The 21,819-nt window shown below is 65.0% G+C and overlaps 1 protein-coding gene across 6 annotated transcripts in view; it reads right to left on the bottom strand.

The window, feature by feature from the left end:
* Nucleotides 1-21,555, bottom strand: part of PWWP2B (PWWP domain containing 2B) — a 30,188-nt gene extending 8,633 nt beyond the window's left edge. For 2 of the 6 annotated variants that reach the window (XR_014295595.1, XM_082639398.1), the window contains exons 1-2: nucleotides 21,314-21,555; nucleotides 11,476-13,073 (exon numbers count right to left, since the gene is read on the bottom strand). Coding sequence is in view for 5 of the 6 variants with exons in the window: in XM_082639398.1 (XP_082495524.1) it covers nucleotides 11,492-13,073; nucleotides 21,314-21,438 (1,707 nt within the window). In the remaining variant the exon portion in view is untranslated. Of the gene's footprint in view, nucleotides 1-1,444; nucleotides 1,594-5,963; nucleotides 6,460-11,475; nucleotides 13,074-21,313 lie in introns of those variants that run through there. The other 4 variants (XM_082639400.1, XM_082639399.1, XM_082639401.1 and 1 more) reach the window with 4 other exon arrangements.
* Between the last annotated feature and the right edge of the window lie 264 nt (nucleotides 21,556-21,819).

The following is a 21,819-nucleotide window of genomic DNA, read 5'->3' as shown; positions in this document are numbered from 1 at the left end:
GTGGCACGTGGGATCTCAGCTCCCCGACCACGGATCGAACCTGCATCGGAAGGCGAAGTCTTAACCACTGGACCACCAGGGAAGCCCCTAAGCTGCAATTTTTAATATCAACACTGAATCTTGATTTAGCCAGAAATCATGTTTGTGTGTTTGTGTGGCAGGAAAAGGGGGTGTTATGAGGTTGCAAAATCTTCCTTTTCCACAGCAAAAAAAGTCTATAAAGAAGGCTTCAGCTGAGAAATCATGAAAGAAGAAACAGCAAGATAAGTGTAGGACTGTGCAGAGAAATCCTTTCATTACACATTTCATGTTACTAGTGGGCTTTCAAACCATGAGCGTATGTAACATTGCTACAAATAAAAATTCAATGGAAAGATATCGTGTTCAGGAACATCTTACTATAATGTAAAATAGGAACCAAAGCCTTTTTCCACTTATTTTTATTTTTTTTGCGGTACGCGGGCCTCTCACTGCTGTGGCCTCTCCCGTCGCGGAGCACAGGCTCCGGATGCGCAGGCTCAGCGGCCACGGCTCACGGGCCCAGCCACTCCGCAGCACGTGGGATCTTCCCGGACCAGGGCACGAACCCGTGTCCCCTGCATCGGCAGGCGGACTCTCAACCACTGCACCACCAGGGAAGCCCATTCCACTTATTTTTAAAATATAGAATCCAGGAGATACACCTGCACAGAGAAATGCAGACGGCTTCCACCATCCCCGAGGCTGCCTGTGGGCCCTGAGCCCTGCGTCGGTGGAGGGGCTGGCGAAGCCTCAGCGCAGGGGTCCTCTCCTGTCACCATCGCTGCCCAGGTCTGAAAGCAGTGACCCCGCGGCCTAGTGGCCCGGCCGGCAGGTGGGGAAGGGGAGCCGCCGTCCTGCTCCTTATCCAAAGCGCCCAGGATTCCAATGACCAGGAAAGAAACACCAGGGGTGACCACAGCGAACTGAACCGCACACTCGCCCTGGCCGCAGCTGGTCGTCGGGCTCCAAACTGTCATCCCCCTGCCCCAAGGCTCCAAGGAAAGCTCCCGGCCAGGAGCCCGACTTGGGGTGTGCAGGAGGGACCCCTCTCTGGCCATCCCCCCTGCCCTGTGCTTCCCCATCGTCTCGGAGCTCGGTCACGGCCCCCAGGCTGGTCCGAAGAAGCAGCTCAGCATCGGATGGAGAGGGCTGGGGGCTCCAGAGCCACCTCCAGAGGGATGCAAGGCATGTGGCCCGGGCAGGACCCTGAGCAAACTCGGGAAAGACCTCTAAGTCCTGAGTGTAGTGCTAAGGCCCCGCTAAGGAGACTCGTCCACCCAGGGCGGCGGGCTCCCAGTCTCGGGGCACCCCTGAGAGCAGGAGCCTCTGGGCATGACGTCCACTGAGCCACACCCGGACCCGGGGCCCGGAGCCCTAAGCCAGGGCCCAGAACCCTCCCCAACCCAGGACCAGATCCCGGACCCGGGGCCCAGTACCCGCAGCCGGGTCTGTCTTGCCCATCAGTGCCTGAGACAGGCCGCCCCCTCCGGGAGCACCCTGGGCTGGGCAGACGGTCGGCTCCAGGAAAGGCTCTGCAGTGTCTGCCAGCAGCAGGTTTCCGGGGACACTGCCCTTGGCAAAGAAAAAGACAGAAACCATAAAACAAAGTCCTGGACCTTGCTCTGAATTCCCAACCGCCTCCTGCCCAAACTGTCTGAGCCACCAAATACCCTCTCCAAATGCCAGTCCTGGGGACAGGCCCTCCCTGACGCTGGTGGTCTCCCCTCTGCAGGTGCCCCAGGACAGGGTGGACACCAGGCAGCGTCCTCACTGCCTGTGGTGGCTGCCGGGCCCTCCCACCCCCCGAGTCCCCAGCGACCAGAGGCTCCAGGAGACGGGGCGGAGGGGACACGGAGAGGACACGGACGCGGGACAGCAGCGATGACCAAAGCCCTGGTGGTCAGGTAGGAGAAACCCCGATGCAGAGGCCCCAGGGGGATGGGTCTTGACTGGCGTCTGTCCCACCTCCCTGCCTGGGGCAGCCAGCGGGTGGCTCTCGGAAGCCCTCAGGCTGGCCTGGGCCTCTGTGAGGACAGCAGGGGTTCTCGTAACTCTGGGGACAAACCCGGACTTTCCCTGTACTTTCTTCTTGACTGAGCAGCTAGGGAAATACCCCTGAGACTAAGACAGGCCCTCTGCCTGGGACACACCGGCCCCTCTTTAATAATGGGACGTTCCCTCTGGGAGGGGTGGTCCCTGTCCCTTCACCGCGACAGCCTGAGCTGCCCCCCAGAGCGCCCCAGCCCTGCTGTCCTCCACCCCACTTAGAAACTACGGGAAGGGCACAAGATCACGGCAAGAGGCTGCTGCTGGTGGTCCTCTAGAGAGAAGCTCATTTCTCTTCCCAGGAGGAAGACGCCTGCTGGCTAGGAACCAACCCCACTGCCCAGCAAGGCTTCCTCACCCCTTTCCCCCAGTTCCTCCCTCCCCAAGAATCGCCCCAGTGCCGCTCAGCACAGTCCTGGCCCGGAGGCCCCTCCAGCCCTCACATCCCTGGAGGTGGCACTCCCTCTAGTCTGGGTCCTGGAAGGGCCCCCCGATGCCCCAGCGTGCCCCGCCTCCCATGGCCAGCACCCCAGGGATCGGGTCCGCCCCAGCCCTGACCAGAAGCGGCAGGCCATGCGGTCCCACAGCTGCCCGGGGGCCCAGGCGTCTGAGGGGGGAGCCACGATGCCGGAGGCCCCTCGAACTGGGAGGCGAACGCCACCTGCACCGAACGTGGCTCCCCCGGCGGCCCCCACCGCTCCCTGCCTGCCGGGAGCAGGTTAACCGGGAAGCTTCCAGGCACCAGGGCACTCAGCGGGAGGGCGCCTCTGGCACGGGGCCGCGCCGATGCACCGCATGAGCAACACGTGAGCCGGGTCTCTCCACGAGGGTGCCGTGGGGCAGAGGCCACACCACCCTGGGCTCCTAGCAGTACATCCCAACCTGGGGTCTCCAGCCTGGAAAGCGGCCCCCAGCCCATCCCCCACACAGGGCGGTCAGACACCCCAGGCTCAGCTCCCTCACGGGGCTAAGCTGCCTGCAGACCGGGGGCCTGTTGAGAAGATGGGGGGATGGGGGGGATGGGGGGGCTCCCCTCCCTCCACGACAGGGCCTGGGTTGAGGGATGATGACCAGGCCGGCTGAGCTCAGCACAAGACCAGACGGACAAGGCCAGTTCCCCAAACCACAGCCTTCCAAAATGCGGTGACTTCAGCGTCTCACGAGCAAAGAAACAAAGCAGCCACCACTGGAAGTGAGAACCATGGAGCCTCACGAGGAAGGAAGCAAAGGAAGGCGGCTGTGGCCTGGCATCGCCGATGCCACCTGGGAAGGCAGCCCACAGCAGCCCTGCGGGCACACGACCTTCCACGGGCCATGCACACCGGGCCATCCAGCGTGGCTCAGGAAAAGCCGCTCCCTCAATCCAGCGGAGACCAGCAAGGCGTTGGCCATGGCCCCCGAACACCCACCTCCCCAGTCACCCGCTTGGTCCCGTGGTCCCTTCAGCCATACCCAGACTGCACCAGGTCTGGTGAGACCCGGGCCCAGACACAGGGAGGGGAAGGGGACAGTTCCCAGGAACACCAGCTCCTCCGGGATGGAGCGCTGGAAAGCTGCGGTTGACGTCATTGCCCCAGGATACGCAGAGGGTTGACACGTGGCCCACCTCCTGGTCCAGAGGCCCAGGCGGCCCCTTGTTCCAGCCAGCGCTGCCCCCTCCATCCAGATCTGCTGTGTAGACCGGGTGTGGACACCTCCAGCTCGGGGTTCTTAACCCAGAGACGTTACGGGGCAGATGCCAAGCCGCCCGGAGCCAGACCACCCTCCCAGGCCCCTTCCTCCACGGCTGGGGAGCATGTCCCCTCGCCCGAGGTGCTGAGGGAGGGGGTGGGGCCCGCGTCAGGCACCCGGCTGTGCCTCTCCAGGGCCAGGGGCTGCCGGACGCACAGGGCAGAGCCCGGCCTGGGAGCAAACCCTGGCTGTGCCTCCCTGGGGGCCCGTCTCCCCCGCTGCGGGACAGGGCGCCACGGGCCCCCTCCTGGCGATGCAGCCCAGCGTGCAGAGTGCCATGAACCTGGCGCAGGGCAGGGCGGGGGAGGGCCGCGCCCAGGCCCCCAGCAGGCTGGGCTCCCGTGTGCATTACCGTGTGCCAGGCAGCGTGTGGGTCTGGGTGTGCGGGAACTTACTTCCCCAAAGGGGACACCAAATAGAGCAGCAAAGAACGAAGGGGTGGGCTGGGATGGAGCCGTGACGACCAAGCTGCTGCGACGGAGGATCCCAAGCTCTGGGGGCTCCTTGGGGTCACGGCCGTACATGGGTGCTCAGGAGAGAGTCCCTGAGGAGGTGGCCGCTGGGCACAGCGTGGGCGGGCACTGCAGCTCTGCCACATGGAGCCGAGAGCTGGGGAGGGGCGCCCTGCGTGTCCGCTTCTGTTGCAAACACAAGGACAAGCGAACACAGCAGAAAGAAGGCCTGCAGGAGGAGGTCAGCACGGAGGGGCCGGGACGAGGCTCGGGCTGACTTGGGACCCTTGGAAATGTGCACGGAATCAAAATGTAAAGGAATCTCTACAGATGGAACGAAAAAAGGAGCTCAGTGACCCTAACGGTGCCTGAGGTCATGACAACCACGGAGGGGGCGCTTGTCTTGATAACTCTGAAACAGGAATTTGACGTGTCCCCCGAAGGGCCAGCGCCAGGGACAAAAGGCCTGCAAGCAAAGCTTGGTGTAGGCCCACGGGCAACCTGGTGGCATCACTGTCTGAAACGATTACATACGTGATGTAGTCTACATATATTAAATATTTTACATATATTAACTTTTGCATGTAAAATTATTGTGTTAATATCACTAAGAGCCAAGATCTTCAGGATAACAGGAGAGAGATGCAAATATGAAAGTTGAAGAAGTAAAAAATCTGAATTAGAAAAATCAGTGTGAAGTCATGATTTCTTTTCTCCTGAAAGAAATTCCAAGGTCTGTTAACTGCAAAGGCTAAGAAACCACCTGGAAACGGTGTGACCCCAGCAGCCAGCCCCCCTCGCACCCAGGCAGGATGGCGGCTGGATACCAGTCCCCTTGAGAGGACCCGGGACTCCTCGGGAAACGGCTGACCCCGGGTCTGGGCCAGAAATGCCCACGGTGACCCAGAATCCCGAGCCCTGGCAGAAAGCAAGGCCACTGCCAGAGACTGCTGTGGTCGTCAGGCGGACTCATGAGCCGATGAGCCCGTGGCCAACAATGGGACGATCTGGGTGTCAAAGAGGACATTCGCCTGGACTGAGAGGTGTCCGCCATGTTTGTGACAGACACGCTGGTCACTCCGGAGGGTGCTGGGAACCGACTCAGACGCTCGTCCGTCTGCTCTGTAAGACCTCATCTAAAGGTGACCAAAGTGTTCCTGCAGAATGGCTAAGGAGCTGATCAGGTCACCAGGACAGAAGGGCCTCCCGACGGGCAGCTGAGGGACCACCGTCCCACGGAGGGGTCGCACCCCAATCCCATGGCGCAGGACTGCAGAGCTCGGGCCCCTCCCCGTGTGCTCTGGGACCTCCGACCTCCGGGTAGGTGCTCCGTCCAGTGGGGGAGAAGCAGGACAGGAACAGGGACAAGTATTTGGAGCTGGCGGTGGGGCCCCCTGGCAAAGAGTGGTTAAGGCATCTCACCAGTGGGAGGGGCAGCACTGGGCCTGGAAGGCCCAGCCCAGGAGGCCCGCAGCCCCTCCCCTCGGCTGGGAGAAGTCCCCACCCCCGCTAGGGACCCCAGCAGAGCAACTGCACACACCGGGCCTGTGTCCCCGTGCACCCACCTGGGGACACGGCGGGGAGGGGGCGGGGCCTGAGCCCCTGCAGCAGCCTCGGAATTACAGGCCTTAGTTTCCTCTGGAACAAAATAATTACAACCCTCACAGAGGACCTGAGTTCCCTGAAAGCAACGCGGAAGTCAGCTGAGAAGCAGAAGTACATCTTTATTTAGCATTAGAAGAGAGAAAAGCCCGTTTGGGGCATTCGCCTCGAGGATACCGTTCTAGAAGAGGCACAGGAGGGAAGCGGCCCCTGGAGACAGGATCTGGACGCCTCCGCTTGGGGACTGGGCGCCCAGTCAGCACTCCAGGCGGGGCGGGGTGGGGCGGGCGGCCGCCAGCAGCCGGGCAGCACGGGTCCGGGCTGGCTTCCCGCGGATGTCTCTATTTCCCGGGAGAGTCACCTTGTGAAGCCGAAAGCGGCCCTGGTGCCGCCTCCGTGCACGGCCTCCCCGCACGCGCTGTGCACGGACCCACACGGGCCTGCTGAGTGGGCAGAGGACGCAGCGGGCGAGTGGGGCCCCAACCCTGGAACCCGGGATGTCACCTTCCATGGGACAGGTGCGGCCGGTGTGATGGAACGAGGGCTTTGAGATGAGCAGATCAGGCTGGACTGAGCAGGTGGCCCATAAACGCCTCACAGGGTCCTCCTGGAAGAAGGCAGGGGGGACGCATCACAGCAGAGAGGCCCCCGTCACCATGCAGGCAGAGGCTGGGTGATCCCGCCAGAGGCCCGGGAGCGCCCGAGCCCCCCAGGAGCTGGAAGAGGCAGGAAGGACCCTCCCCTGGAGCCTCGGAGGAAGCACAGCCCTGCCGGCACCTTGACTCGGGCTTCTGGCCTCCAGAACCATAGGAAGAGATTTCTGTTGTTTCCAACTGCCCAGCGTGAGGTCATTTGTACCAGCGCCACAGGAAGTTCATAGGGGACGAGGCTCACCCCAAGAGTGCCCTCCACTCAGGGAAACCAAAAAACCCAGCGCTCGGAGCTGCCCGCGGAGTGAGCACCAAAAGTTCCCTGCTGGCCAGCAGCCCGGCCACTTGGGCAGGAAGGGAAGGGGCCAGGGCCCCTGCGGTTCCACGGGAGGTCGGGACCCAGCCCTGGACCCTCCCAGCTCACACGGGGCCTGTGAATTTCCCACTGGGCTGAGAGGCTGGGACACTGGATGGCATTCTGAGCTGTCACGGCTCCCAGGACACCGTGGCACCCGTCCCCACCCCTCCCAGGCCCTTGGGGTGCGCTCCCAGTGACCGTGCACCCAGTAATGGACGGCTCCATCACTGCCTGCCCTCACCTGGGTGGTGCCCGCGGGCTGGGCGAGGCCCCAGCCCATCCGTGCTCACCCATGGCCTTGTCCTCACCCACGTCATCCCACGAATCCATCACTCGGCCCCAAGGCTCCTCTGAGGCTGGACCCCGAGACTCCTCCCAGCCGAGACCCAGGCGTTCACATGCCGGCAACTGGAGTACCCCCTCCACAGCCGACGAGGGGCATGGCGGTCCCAGCAGCCCAGCCCGTCCCCTGGACCTCTGCCCCCTGCTCCCCGTGGCCCTCCCACGCCCCATCCTTGTCTGAGCCTCCGTCCTATGGCACATCCTTCCAGCCTCCAGGCCCCTATCACACTGCTGTCCCAGAGCACAGGACCATCCACCCTCTGCTTGAAATTCTCCCATGGCACCCCTACTCTGAGGATAAGGCCCCAGCTGGGGCCTCAGGCCACCAGGCCCACACTGGGCCTCTCCCCACCCCTAAGAACATGCCCAGCTTCGTTCTGCCACGGGCCCCAGCACATGCTGCTCCTTTTGCATCCTCAGATGCTCATCCCCACCCTATTAGCTCATGATTAGCTCACTGTTCTAATCTCAGCTATGTGTCACCTCCTCCAGGAAGCCTTCCCAGATCCCCAGTCCAAATCAGCTTCCTCACCAGACACTCTGCTGGAAGGCCCTTGTCCCCTCTCAGCACATTCCTGTGTGTGATTAGGCACGAATCTGGGGACTGTGAGTCACAGCCCTCTCCCCAGCCCCCGAGACAAGGGCCTCGGTGACTTTGCACACTTCTGTCCCCCATCCAGCAGAGCATTCAGTCCTTGGTAGGCCGACCCCTTGGTGGGTGGGTGGGTGGGGAGAGAAGAGGCACGTAACCGGGTCTGAGAGGAAGAGGCCTGGGGTCACACCACCCCCGGGAGGAGTCGCTGTCACCTGTCAGGTTGGGGGGCCAGCCCTACACTCAGGGCATCCCTGTCCCACCTGCAGGACCCTCGCCCCCCTGACCAGTGGGCAGCAGGAGTTGCCCAGCCCATCCAGTCAGGAGCATGACCCCGGTCCCACCGCGGGGGGACATGGGAGGACCCCCGGGAAAGCAGAGCCAGAAAGCCGGCTGCAGACAAGTCCCCTCACTCACCCCCTACCCGGGAGACAGATGGGGAAACTGAGGCTCAGAGTCGCCAGCCTGCTGGGGCCAGGGCTGGGCCCGGAGCCCTCGGGAGATGTGCCTCGCTGGGGCACACGAGCACCTTGGGGGCGGTGCCTGCTCAGAGCCCCTGTGCCCAGCCAGGCCCCGCTGGCCTCTCCCCAGCTCCCTGGCCGCCAGGCCCCAGGCCGGCTCCGCGACTCTCACAACGTCTGCGTGGGCACCCACCTCTCAGCCGAGCCTCCAGCAGCCCTGCAAAGGGGGCAGGGTCTCTCGGGGAAGAGGTGCCGGGCACACGCCCCTGGAAGGGGCCCAGCCCCACATCTGCTGAGACTCTCCTGACACACCTGCGGGCAGCATGGACACCCCAAATCCCAAGGAGCTCCTGGCACCACCTCAGCCATCCTCAGGTGGCTGCAGGGTCAGCTGGGCCAGGCCGGGGTGGCCGGTGGGTGGGGCCTGGAGGACCACCTTCCCCAGCAGGCCTCCCGGCCGAGCTCCAGGCCCCTGTACCAGCCTCCCAGCCCTCCCGTGGGGGGCCCGGGGGGCCCACGCCCGCCGGGAGGTCCCTCCTCCTCCCAGGACGCGCCCGGGTGCTGGTGACCCTGGCCCCTACCTCAGCACCGCCACGGGGCACTGCCACCAGCAAGCATCTCACACAAGCTCTGCCGGGACCCTCCTCCTGCACCAGCCCCGCAGCCCTCAGCTTGTCTGGGGAAGCCCACCTTCCCCGGTGAGGGCAGTTCCCTGCTTCCCCTTCATGGAGCAGCCTGGACAGCTGCTCCCCAGACACTTGACACCTGAAAGCAAACTTGTCCACCAGGAGACCGCGGACCCCACCTGAGCGCGAGACCCCGGCTTGCTGACGCCAGCAGATCAGCCACCTGGCTGGCACAAACCTCAGCTCAGTCTTTAAGCCTCAAAAAACAAAACCCAAAAGCCCATCAGCCAAAACCACTTGGTGCTCTGGCGCCGAGAGGATCCAGGCCGCCCGCCACGCTCCCAAAGCTCCACACCCCGCGGGGGCGGGGGGCACAGGCCCCCGCAGCAGGCAAACCCGTCCAGCGAGATTCTTCCTCTGCTTCCTGATACACAGAGCCCTGAAACCACGGGGCTGTCTCTGCCCACAGCAGGGGCACGTGGGCAAGGTGCCCGACACCAGGCCAAATACGGGCTGGGCCCTGTGAGCAGAGGGGCGGGGCCAGGAGCGGAAGGGCACAGAGAGAGGCAGGGCCCCCCAGTGGTCCCCAGGCCAGCGGGACGCGGCCGCAGCCAGGGGTGCCCCTAAGCCTGGCCACAGCAGGGAGATGCCCTAGGAAGCCCGATGCCAGGGCATCTGGACTTTCTCTGGACCGCTGCCCCTCAGGTGAGCTGGCCGCCCTCACCTGAGACCCTAGCTGCCTGGATGCCCCCAGGTCTGTGCCACGCCCACACCCCAACACGAAGGCCAGAACTGATGGGGGATGTGCCTGGTTCCCAACAGGAGAAGTTCGTGCCTGGAATCCGGGGAGCCATGCAGGAGGTGATGTGGGAAGCAGGTGGGGGAGGGGTGGGGACAAGGCCTCAGGAGCCCCGGCCGGGACCCCAGCCCAGACGTGCCCCTCATCACTGCTTCTTCAATCCCAGGACCCCGCTGCACCCGGCACAGCAGGGAGCGGGCACCAGCACTCCACAAAGCCCCTCCCCAGCCACATGAGCTGGCCCTGCCCAGCCCTAAAAACTCGCCTCACCCGGGAAACCGGCACAGACAGGTGGGTGAGCAGGACAGCCAGGCCAGACAAGGTCACCCGAGGGTCCGGAGATGAAGGCAGAGGCCCAGCTCATCCTCTGGGCCAGCCCCTGTGCCATGCTGTCTGCTTCTGTGGGCGTGGGCACGAGGCCACGGGGCCAGGAAGAGCACTGACCCCACGGGCTGCCCCTCACAGGGGACCCTGTCATGTCCCCTCTGGTCCACCCAGGCGGCCTGGAGCCTCGGGGGACCATGGCCTGCCCGGGACCAACCAGGGGAGGACAGGGAGGGTAGTCAGACCTGGGAAGAGTGGCCACCAGCGCCAGTGACCCGCTGGACACACCCCGCTGCCCAGGCCAGAGCTGGTGGCAACCATCAGATGAGAGCACGCCCACATCTCCCTGCACCTCGGGGCCCAGGGGAAGCTCACGGCAGAGGCCCTCAGCCCCCCGGCCGTTTCCCGACACCCCGCCAGACATGCCACACGGTGATGCCCCACGCCACCTGGTGACACGGCAACTGCACAAGGTGATGCTTCCAACCCCAGGTGGTGACACCCCCAACCCCACAGAGGCTCCATAAGGCCTGTGGCTGGAGATCCTACAAAGGTCTCCTGGGGGCAGAGACAGAGGGCGAGGCACTGGCCCAGGGACAGATCCCAGAGCACCGGCCCCGCCACCGGGAGCCTGGAGCCCCCAGCACCAATGTCCAGGACCCACGTGCTGGCTGACGGAGGGGAGCCCCCACTGGCAGCAGCAGAGCAGCGCTGGGCCACAGGCACTAGCTCTGAGGGCAGGCAGCTCAGTGACTTTCCTCCTTCCGGCAAAGTCAGACCCCTGGACGCACCTGCGAGCAGGAGGTGGGGGAGGGGAGGGAGGGAGGCCCCGCCTGCAGCCTGGGAAGAGTAACAGAGGAAGCCCCTCCCTGTGCTCCCCACCGCCCCATCCGTCAAAGCCGCCACCTTTAAAACCCTCTCCTTTCTCCAAAGGGAAACGAAAGAGCAAGGAGACCTTTTACGGTCCTTTGCAAAATGGCCGCAAAACACAAACTAGCTCTGTTCTCTGAACAGGTGGCTGACGACTCGCCTGCTTTTGTTTCTTTTTTTTTTTTTTGCGGTACGCGGGCCTCTCACTGTTGTGGCCTCTCCCGTGGCGGAGCACAGGCTCCGGACGCGCAGGCTCAGTGGCCATGGCGCACGGGCCCAGCCGCTCCGCGGCATGTGGGATCTTCCCGGACCGGGGCACGAACCCGTGTCCCCTGCATCGGCAGGCGGACTCTCAACCACTGCGCCACCAGGGAAGCCCCTCGCCTGCTTTTAAAGCACCTCTTCTGTGAATCGAAAAGCTGGACAATGTTGCCAGCAAGCAGGGCGACTGTCCAGACGGCCCCCTTTGGAGCAGCGAGCCAGATGGCCAGGGGCGTTCGTGTCCCCCTGGCTCACCGAGGCCCAGGGCGGAGGGACAGCCCAGATGCAGACACGGGCTCGGGACGGCCGGAGAGAGGCCGCCCTCCACGCACACACTCACCTGGTCGGAACCCGAGTTACGTTTCAAACTGGGTTAAGAGCTCCCTTATTTCCGGGGCCACGTGCTGGGCGGCATTGGCAGCCTCTGTTATAGCTTTCCGATACATCCCCTTCTTCTTACGGTTAAATCTCAGTTTGAAAAATTCAGAGAAAGGGGAGAGTTTTGAAATAGACAAGAACGACGTAGTTGGAGAACCAAACCACGAGACTTTCGCTTCTTGCCAGGAGGGCTCCCCGTCCTCCTTCTGGCTAAGACTGATGTCCAGGACACGTGCTGGCCACCAAGGAAAACCATGAACCTTACCCCACACGATGTCCCCTACGGCCACGGTCCTTCCGTCCTCGGTAACGCACTTGGAGACGCTCTGCGTGTGCAGCCTGACCGTCAGGGGTGGGACCGTCGGCTGCGCGTCCTTGGACGAGGCCGGCACAGACGCGCTGTCGCCAGACGAGAGGTCACACATGTCTGGTGACGTCACTTCCGAGCTGGACGATTTGGACTCGTCCAGGCTGTCGCTGCTCCACACTGACACGCTGGCACAGCCAGTTCTCCGGGGGCAGGCGGCGAGAAAAGCCAGGCCGTCAGGCCCGTGTTCACCTCGGGGACACCCCTTGCAGTCGTCGTCCTCGCCAGAACTTCCAGAAGACGAGTCCGCCAGCCCAGAGCGGGCAGAGCCGTCAGCCAGGGGCGCGGGTGAGCCGGCCTGGGGGCCGCGGCCACAGCCCTTGAGCTCCTCCACCAGCTCGGCCCTGTAGACGGGCTCCTGCTCGCCAGCCCCCGGGCGGTGGGGCTTCAGGCGGATCTTGGGGGGCGGCGGGGCAGCGCTGGGGGGCAGGGGCCGCGTCAGCTTCAGCTTGGGGATGGAGGCCGGGGCCCCGGTGGGCGGCCTGTCCCTGGGCGCCTCGGGGTCCGGGCCTCCGGGCGGGGCCTGCGGGGGGCAGAAGGGCTCCAGTGAGCCGTGCACGCGGGAGGGGATCTCCACCACCTCGCCGGTGCCCTGGGGCGTGCTGTAGGAGATCTTGATGACTGGGCTCCGGGGGACCCGGGCCCGCGCCTCCTGCCGCCTCTCCCTCTTGCTCCTCTTGGCGGTCGTGTCACCTCCACCGTCGGGGTCCTCGGGCTTTCGGGGCTCCCTGCGCGGCCGGGGGGTGGCCGGGGGTCCGGGGCTGGCCTCTGGGGGGCTCAGGGTGCTCTTGCACTTCTCACAGAGCACCTGGCGGGGCCGCAGGCGGATGGGACTCAGGGCCAGGTGGCCAGAGTCGCGGTTGCGGGACAGGCGCCTCCGTGTTCTCTTGATGCCCCGGGGGGGCGGCTGCGGCACCCACTGCCGGTACGTGTTCCTCAGCCAGAGCGGGGGAGGGAAGGGGGCGCCTTCAAAATAGGGCGGGAACGGGGGCAGGCTTCCGGCGGGCAGCGGGGGCGGCTCGGGGCTGGCGGTCTCAGGGGCCTGGTCCCCACTGGAAGGTGGTGGGGGGCCTGTCCCCAGCTGCATCGCCTCTGTGTCCCCCTCCGTGGGGGCCGGCTCGTGGCAGCCGTTGACAGGCGGGTCCTGGGCCTGGGGCGGCGGAGCTGATGGGGGCAGGCCGAAGAGGCCGGACCTGGTGGTAGGGAGACAGAAAGGGACAGTCAGGACAGGGAGGACCCCGCCGTGAGCAGACCCCCCTCCCGGAGGGCCCAGCACATGCCCCGGGGGCATCCCAGCTGCAGGCTGTGCTCTGAAGTCACGCGACCAGCATGGAGACCGACGGCTCCACAGGCACTGAGCACCCACACCTCACTCCATGGCAACAAGGGGAACGCGGGCTCGAAGCTGGAGGCCTCCTAGGACCCGGTGCAGGCGTGGGGCCCAGGAAGCCTGGGGACGGGGTCTGGCTCCTGGGACGGGCCTGACCTGGCCTGCGGGGGTCCGGCTGCTGTGTGGCCAGCGGCCCTCACAGGCCTCACCCACTCAGGCCCCTCCTCCCTGAGGGAAGCACTCCCAGAGGGAAGACCCCACACGTGTCCCTGGGAGGACCCCCAGTCCCAGGACAGCCCATAGGACCAGGGTCCCAGGTGCCGGACGTGTGTCTGGGGGTGGGGGCCACTCGTGGCCAGGCCCAGCAAGGACAGGGGTCAGCCACTAAACCTGAGCCCCGGGCCTGGGAGTGAGCCCGCTCCCTCCTGAATGCTGAGTTGGGCCCACCTGTTTCCACGGCTCTCAGGTGAGGGCGTCACTCAGGCCGCCCCTGCCCACCATGACCTGGAAGGACCACCCATCCTGCCAGCACTCCTGGCCCCTTCCCTCAGGACCTCCAGCTCCAGGACAGAGAGGGCCAGGCGGCACCGATAAGGCCACGTGACCCATGGGAAGGGGCCAGAGAAAGCAGGAGGCCCCCCTCCCGCGAGGACCCACAGCTGAGCCTGAGCGTGTGGCCGGCACCTCCGGAGCCCCCCAGTCGGGACTCTCTCCCCGGGAAGCTTGGAGCCAGCAGCCTCCACTCAGGTGTCCCGGCATCAAATGCCTTGGGAGTAGCGCCCTTCTAGAGCCAATGACCGTCACCCCCAGGCCCCATGCTGGGAATGTCGGGAAGTCATATCCGATCAGCAAGCTGCTCTGGGAGCCACAGGAAAACACACTGCTCCGAGTGAGGGAAACCAAGCCCAAACGGGCTACACCTTTCTTTGGTGGTGACACACATAACTTTAAACACATGCGATTTAATTTGTAAGAACTGCTTTAGCTAAAAGCTGTTCGTTTTCACTTTTTTTAAAGCACTGAACAGACTTTTAGCCAAGTTAAGAGAAACGAGGATTAGAATATTGTACCTCAGTGTCTCCCTCCCTTTTGTAATTCAATCAGAGTAGAAAAGATAAGTGAGCTTTGCTGTTTCTCAAAGAAGTCATTTCTCAAAAATGACTTCTGCATCTACAGGGTCCAGCAAACCAGGGCCACGGCCACCTGCCCTCTGCTTGGCCATGGAGGATGCAGCTCATTCAGACGGCTGACCTGTGGCCTGTGACCCTGACTGAGGGAGAAGAGGGGAGGGGGAGGGGTACAGAGAGAGAGACGGAGAGATGGCAGCAGGGCCCGCCTGCGGGGAGCGTCCAGCCACAGGCCAGCAGTAGGGCCTTGGCCCCCTGTGAGGCGGGATTCTGCGCGGGGGGGGGCAGCCCTTGTGATCCCTCCCCTCCCCCCCTCCCCATCACCCGTGGGCATGTGGCTCTTCAAGGGCCCCTCTCCCCGGAAAGACCAAGCCGTTCCCACCGGACTGGCTCCCACTGCGGCCCCGCGGCCACAGGCCCCCACGTCCCAGCCGACCAATAACAACAACAAGCACCACAGACCCCGTCTGTCAGCGGTGGCCGCCCGCGGGGCGCGTCTCACGGCTCCTGCAGCCGCCACGGGAAGCAGGCATGTATGATTTCCATACCAGGATGGGCGGAGACTTTCAGGGGAACAGGGGTGGGAAAGGGGGTCCCAGGATCATGCCCTGACTGGCAGCCGCCCTCTCACCAGCCCCGGGTCGGGCACTGGGCACAGAGGCTCCACACCCCACGGCCCCCAGGCCAAGTCAGCCACCAGGTTTTGTAAGTCAGGTGTGACTGGCACACAACCACGCCCGCTGCCCGTGCAGGGCCCCTGCGGCACTGCTGAGCACCTGTGACAGACACCGCATGGCCACCAACCCTTCACGGAAAAAGTCTGCCTGTGTCGAGGTGTGGGCGACAAGCCCCCACCCAGGCGTGTGACAGGCTGGTGTGTCACCAAACCTCACCCGAGTCCCAGGCATCAGAGCAGGCACCTGGCTCATTCCCTTCAACAAGCCCCTCGTGGGCATTCAGAACAGGCTGAGAATTTGGCAAACTAAACCCAGGCACACGCGTGCAAGCGTGCACCCACACACGTGTGCACACACATGCACCAGGGGGCCCACACACCAGGCTGGATCCGCACATCTGGGGCTGGAGGGTTTCTCCCAAGGCCTCCCCGAAACCCACTTCCTGCCCACCATTCACAGGCACCCAGGCCACGAACTGGGGGCTCACTCTGACACCCCCATCTCATCCGCACCCCGCCCCACCTTCCCAGGCCCCTGGGCTGTCACCCCACTAGGACCCAGCCTGTATCCCCTCCTCGGGCTCTGTTCCTCACCGCCCCCCCATAGCCTGGCCTGTGCCGCCAGTCAGCCTGTCTGTGCTGGTGCAGAGCCCCTCCTGCTCTGCAGGACCCCTGGGCAGCCCCTTTCCCGTCATCCCCCACCCCCCAACCCAGCTGCCCTCCAGGACCCTCCTAGGCTTGGACTGTGCCCTCAGCCAGCCGGCCCGGGGGGCTCTGAAGTCTCCTTGGCCACCTCTCTGCACACACAGGCTGGGGACAGGTGGCCCTGAAGACTCTGCAGCTGTGGCCCATTCAGGGAGCTTTTTGCCCCACTGATCACACACAACCCTCAGGGGTTCTCTGCATGTTCAGGACGGCCAGAGACCCAGGCCCTGACCTGAGCCACAGCACTAAGCTGTGGGCCCCTGGGTGGGCCGGGTCTGCACCCACCAGACACAGACAGGGTCTGGCTGTCGACGCCACCCTGCCCAGGCAGATCAAACTGGGAGGCAGCCTCGGCTGTGAGCAGTGCCCTGGTATGCCTGCCCCCTCTGCCCACAGGGCTGTGGGCTGCAGGCTAGAGGGGGAGGTTCCTTGCAGACGGCCCGGTGGAATGGCACCGCGGCTGCCACGGCGGGCCCCATGACTCGGACACTTCCTTCCCAGAGCTGCTGCCCTGCCCAGGCCACACCCACGCCTGCCGGTGGGTAAACAGGGCCAGCGGGACCCTGGCTGCCAGGCTGCAGACCACGAGCAGGTTCTCTGTCTACAGCCCCATGAGGCGCCGTCATCACCATTCCCATTTCTTGGATGGGACAGTGAAGCTGAGGGAGACCAGGGAGACCAGCGGGTCGGGAGACAGGCAGGGTCCGTGCTCGTGCCCCAGCTCTGCTGCCTCTGGGCGCGGGGATGGCACCAGCCAAGGCCACTCTCTCTGGGAAGGACCTCAGCAACCTGTCCGCCGAGGAGTGCCTGCTGGACCCCCAGGCACAAGGCGTGGCCCGACCGCGGCCTGTGGGTTGACCACGGGGCCGGGCCCCTCGGAGAAGCCGGGCTGTGCCCACGTGGGCCTACACCCAGGGACAGAGGCCCTGGCCAGCCTGGCAGAGCCCCACACGTGATACTGCAGGGCCCTGGCAGGCAGAGGGCTGGGGTGGCCCTGGAGCCAGAGAGATGGCCTGACAGGCTCAGGGTGAGGAACCCAGGCACCCACACTGTCCTGCCCTCTGCAGTACGGAAGGTCTGGACTCACGGGGCCCCACAGGAGTGACTCACGGGCGGAGCCAGGGCCTGGCCCAGCCTCGACAGGCAGCACAAGGCCAGCCAACGTGCCCATGCAGAAACCCGAGGGGCCCTGAGCAAACCTCAGCACCACATCCTTGGGGAGCTAGGGGAGGGGCAGATGGCCTGCGCTTTGAGGAGAGGCTGGGGAGACCGAGCCCGGGCGAAAAGTTCGCACAGGGAGCTTCAGCCAGGAGGCTTACAGGGATCAGACCCCAAAGCAGAGCAGTTCTGCCCCCAAGGGAACAGGAGACAGAGTCCCCAGGGTCACCCACCGCTCTGCCCAGGTGAGGGCACGGCCACCGGCATGGACACAGGGACCCAGAGAGAAGCGGCCTGGCCTGCAGTCCTCCGTGGCACACCAGTGGCCAAGCCTCAGCTCCCACACGTCCCTGGGGCTCATTTGTGCCTCCAGCCTAGTGCCCATCCGAGAGCAGCGGGCCTGGGCGGGCCCATGGCTAGGAGGGGCCCTGCCGCCTGCCAGAGCTTGCGGCCTCCCCACCCGCCCCCTCCCAGCTCGGCAGGCTTGGGGCCCAAGCGCCTCTGGTGCCCACTGGCAGCCTCTGGCCCCGGCCAGGTCCCCATCTGCCTTGGACCTTCCTTCTTCGTCCTCCCACGGGGAGAGGCCGCCCCGGTGTCCTGTAAAGAGGTGAGAAGACGTGGCTCCGGAACAGAAACATCCCGGGGGCCAAAGCCCAGGGCCAGGTGCCTAGGGCAGCCTTGCGCGGCAGGTGCCTTGTGGGCAGAGCCTGGAGTCAGTCCCAAGACAGGTCCAGGTCCCGAGACGAGGCCCACCTTGCGGCTGGCCAGGCTGTACACCCCAGCGTTGGTTTAGAAAATACACGGCGGCCGTTTCTCTCTCCCAAAGCCCTGCCGACAGACAGCCGCAGGGTTGGAGCCCCGAGAGAGGGGAGGGGCGGGTGGGTGTCAGGCTGCTGTGCACAGAGGTCCACCTCTGCTCAGGGAGCTGGGGAAAGCAGGATGACACGGGGACTTGCAGCCTGGACGCCAGAGTGGCCCCTCATCCAAGGCCACACGTGGGACCCTGCCCCTCCCCCGTGGTTATCAACCTAGGGTCTCCGCCACAGCTGGCCCTCAGAGTCCTGGACCAAAGGCTGAAGAACCATCCGCATCATTATAAGACTCAGGTGACTGTGTCTCTCTTCCCAGGAGCACAAGGCCAAGCCCCCAGCCCACGTGCCCCACCCCCTCCGTGGAGCAGCTCCAGAGACCAGCCATGCTGGCCAGGTCCCTTTGTGAGGCATCTGCCCACTGGCTGCAGGTCATACCACCCCGTGATGCACTGCGCAGTCCCAGTCCCTCCAGCTCCTCAAGGGCAGGGAGGACGAGCCCAGTGGGGCCTGGACAGGGGACGTGTCTGGGATGGAGCAGGGGCGTTCTCCTGCCCAGGGACGGGCCGTGGCTGGGATTCTTGGCCAGCTGAGTCTCCAGAAGCCTGGGTCCCAAGCCCCCCGGGCAGGTGTGGGTCCCAAAGGCCCGTACCCAACCTTTGCAGTAGAGGGGCCCCGGAGTCATGTGTGATAGCGGCACCCTGGGTGACTCACACTGGGGAAGTTTACAAAACGCGCACTTAGAGGTCAAGGCCGGAGGCTTCGGATTGGCCAGGCCAGACAGGCAGCTGGCCCTCATGCCCACCGACCGGGAGACCATCCCTTCAGCACTCGGAGACTTTGCTGTCTTTGGGCCACCCCACCTGAGGTCCTCAGCCAGAGGTCCACCCCCAAATCACCCACAAGAGGCCTCCCCCGCACCCCAGCCTGGAGAGTGGAGCTGTGGGGTCAGGGTAGGCCGGGGCCATCTGCACCATTATGTGTCAGAACGAACACCGCCCACCCGAGATACTTGAGGATCGTGCACCACAGCAGTTATGCCAGGGACTTAAGGCCGCTTCCCAGCACACAGTAGGTGCTCAATGAATGAACGTGGATGCAGGAGCCACAGGCACCCAGAGCAGCCGAGGATCTTGGTTCAGATCACACAGCAGCCTGTCGGCAGGTTCAAGGCTCGGCACCGGCCTGGCGGCTCCGAGCGTCCGCTGGGACCTCGGCCTGGCCTCCGTGGACAGACAGATGTTCAGCCCAGAGCTCCCAGAGCACCAAGGGAGGGGTGCTGCCGCCCCAGTGCCCCCAAATTAACACTGGCTGCTGGGCCCCACTGCAGGAGAGGACCCAGGGATCCGTGTGAACTGCCCCTCCCGGGGGACCCCTCTGTTCTCCTAGGCCCCCGGGGTCTGCCCACGAGCTCGAGAAGTGCTGACACGTGGCAGTGACTGGTCTGCGCCCGGCTGGGGCACCACGGGCACACGGGCCTGCTGACCTGGAACCCACAGGCCCCAGGAGGTGGGCAGGCGCCTGCAATCTGAGCCCCCAGCTGCTCTGCCCGCCTGTCAGTGCCCACACCCGGGATGGGGCCTCACTGACCGGCCCTGCCACTGTGACGTATGGGGTAGGGGGAGTGGGCCCTGAGGAGGAACCGGCCCCCGGGGAGGCAGGTCGGTGCTGCAGACCCCCAAGGCCCGAGGCTGGGCCTCTCTGCCAGAAACACCCAGGCCAGGTTGTAAGCTGCCTCTGGACCCTGTCCGACAAGCCGGCTGTAAACATGAGCGTTGCAGATCATAATATCATGGTAGAAAACTGGGATCAGGATGAAACTGGAGGTGACCCACAGAGGGGAGGTGGGGTGGGCAGGGACAGGGGCAGCTTTGGGGCCAAGCCCAGGCACCGGAGGGGTTGGGAGAGGCCAGGTCTCTCCTCAGGTTCTCTTCAGGGACCGGGGGCGGGTGGGGGGAGCCCACTCAAGTCAGAAAGAGGAGCTGCTGAGCAGAGCTGTGCCCACCGAGGCCCAGCTCCTGGTTCTGTGGGCGGCTCCGGTTACAGCCTTATGTGGCCATGGCAGGGTTGCCGCCCACACGTCCTACAGCTGCCAGTTCCCATGCTGGGATCCCAGCAGAGCCTGCTTCCTTCCACGAGGGGGTGGGGAAGCGGGTGGGGGGCAGATCTCCCCATCAGGTTAGCCATGGGCTATAGGGACGGGAGCCCTGCCTGGAGGCAGAGACCAAGGGCGGGGGGCCGGCAGCCTCTGCAGACACCCCCAGCCTCCCTTGCCCTGAGTCAGGGAGCCCAGAAAACGAGAGTGGGGGGACCTCTCCTGCCAGGGCCTCTGTCAGGGAGGAAAGGCCAGGCAGGGCTGTGCAGGCAGCGCTGGGGTGCAGCCCTGCACAGACCCAGGAGCAGAAGCAGGACTACGCCGGCAGAGGAAGTGGTGGCCACTGGTGGCAGAGGACCCTCAGCCGCCCCAGGGGACAGGCCTGGCGGCTTCCAGGCGGCTGTGCTGCAGCCCCGGAGGGTCACCAGGTCCCAACAAGCACTCTCTGCAGTAGCCAGCGCAGAGCAGGGCGACAGTCACCTGGGACGCCATATGTTAAATCACATGACTTGCACATAAATGGCTCTGGCACATCTAACGAGGAGATAATGCCAGCAGAGTGGCCGTTGAAAGGTGATGGTCCTCCTGCCACACCCCCGCCGCCGGCACAAAATTTGGGCTCCACTGAGGGAAAAAGTTGGGCCTTTGCAAAGGGGAGCCGTTTACTGCTCCCGGTTCAAAATAAGGCCCAGCCTGAGCCTCAAGACATTAGTGCCTGATTAATGCCTAATCATTTATCAGCGCGACAGCTCACTACCATGTGACACTGTATCCAGGAGACTCTTTCCCGCTGCAGGGATCCCTGCAGCCGGCATACAGGTGCCTCTCAGGATGGATGTGCCCCCAGGCCTGCCCAGGGACCCCTCCAGCAGAGAATCCCGCTGGCTCCCGAAGGGAGCTCAGCACAGCTCTGAAACTTGTATCTTTTCATTCCTGTTCTGCCCAGGGCTCCTCAGCCCGAAACAGTGTTCTTAAATCGCGCCGCTGGACACAACTGCTCGCTAGCAATCCTCAGCCCCGACTGCTCCTGGTGGGGGGGACATTGCATTACACCCCGCCCCCCCCTTATGAGTAACTGACAGGGCAAGCGCATCTGAACCCACTGCCCCCACCCCGGCGGATGACAGTTCTCAAGACAGCCGAATTCAACAGTGAGTCTGAACAAAGAAAAGTGCGTTAATTATGGCAGACGTGCGGAGTTCGGAGCCGGGCGGCGCGGCGGTGGGCGCGGGGTCTCGGGCTCCACGCGCCGCGCCCAGGCTCCGGCTCGGCGCCCATCGCCGTTCCCGCCCGGCTGCGCGGTCCCCTGCCCGAAAAGTCGCGACGACTTTGAGAACCACTTTTCCCCCCCGAGTGGCGGCCGCGCTCGCGCACCCCGAACCCGGGTCTGGAGAAACCGAAAGCGGGCGCCGGCGCCACGCTGCCCCGCCCCGGAGCAGCCCCGGCCCTGGGCCAGCGCGCGCGCGCGGGGTGGGGGCTGTCCCGAGGGGATTCCGGGGGCGTCCCGGGGCCCGCGCCCCCGCCCCCGCTCACTTTTTCGTGCAGTCCAGCAGGATCCCGGCGAAGCGGCGCTCGCCGCAGCTCACGGTGACCAGCAGCGCGCCGTTGACGACCTGCTCCACCCGCACGGGCAGCCGGCAGCCGGCCCGCGGCTCCATGCTCCGCGTCCCGGCCCGGCCCCCGCCCCGCGCCGGGTCAGCCCCGCGCGTGACGCCGCCCGCCGGCCGCCTGACGTCACAAAGCTCCGCTCGGGGCGGCCTCCGCGAGCGGGCCGGGGGCGCCGGGAGGGGCGCGCGGGGCACCCGCGCCCACAGACGCGCGCCGGGCCGTGCGGCCTCCACACTCGGCGTGGAGACGCACTGCGGAGCCCCACCGAACGGGCAGGATGGGGCAGGATGGGGCAGGGCCGCGCTCCACCCCCGGCGACGCTGGCCGCGAGCGCCCGCGGAGAGGACCTGAGCGCCGGCGCCTGGAGAACTGCCCCGGCCCCGGGTCCAGGGACCCCCTCCTCTCCAGCCGGGGGTCCACCCGGGGCGCCT

Source organism: Mesoplodon mirus, assembly GCF_964341445.2.
Source record: "Mesoplodon mirus genome assembly, chromosome: 2".
In the NCBI taxonomy this organism is placed as follows: Eukaryota; Metazoa; Chordata; class Mammalia; order Artiodactyla; family Ziphiidae; genus Mesoplodon; species Mesoplodon mirus.
This window is presented reverse-complemented; position numbering and strand designations above follow the sequence as displayed.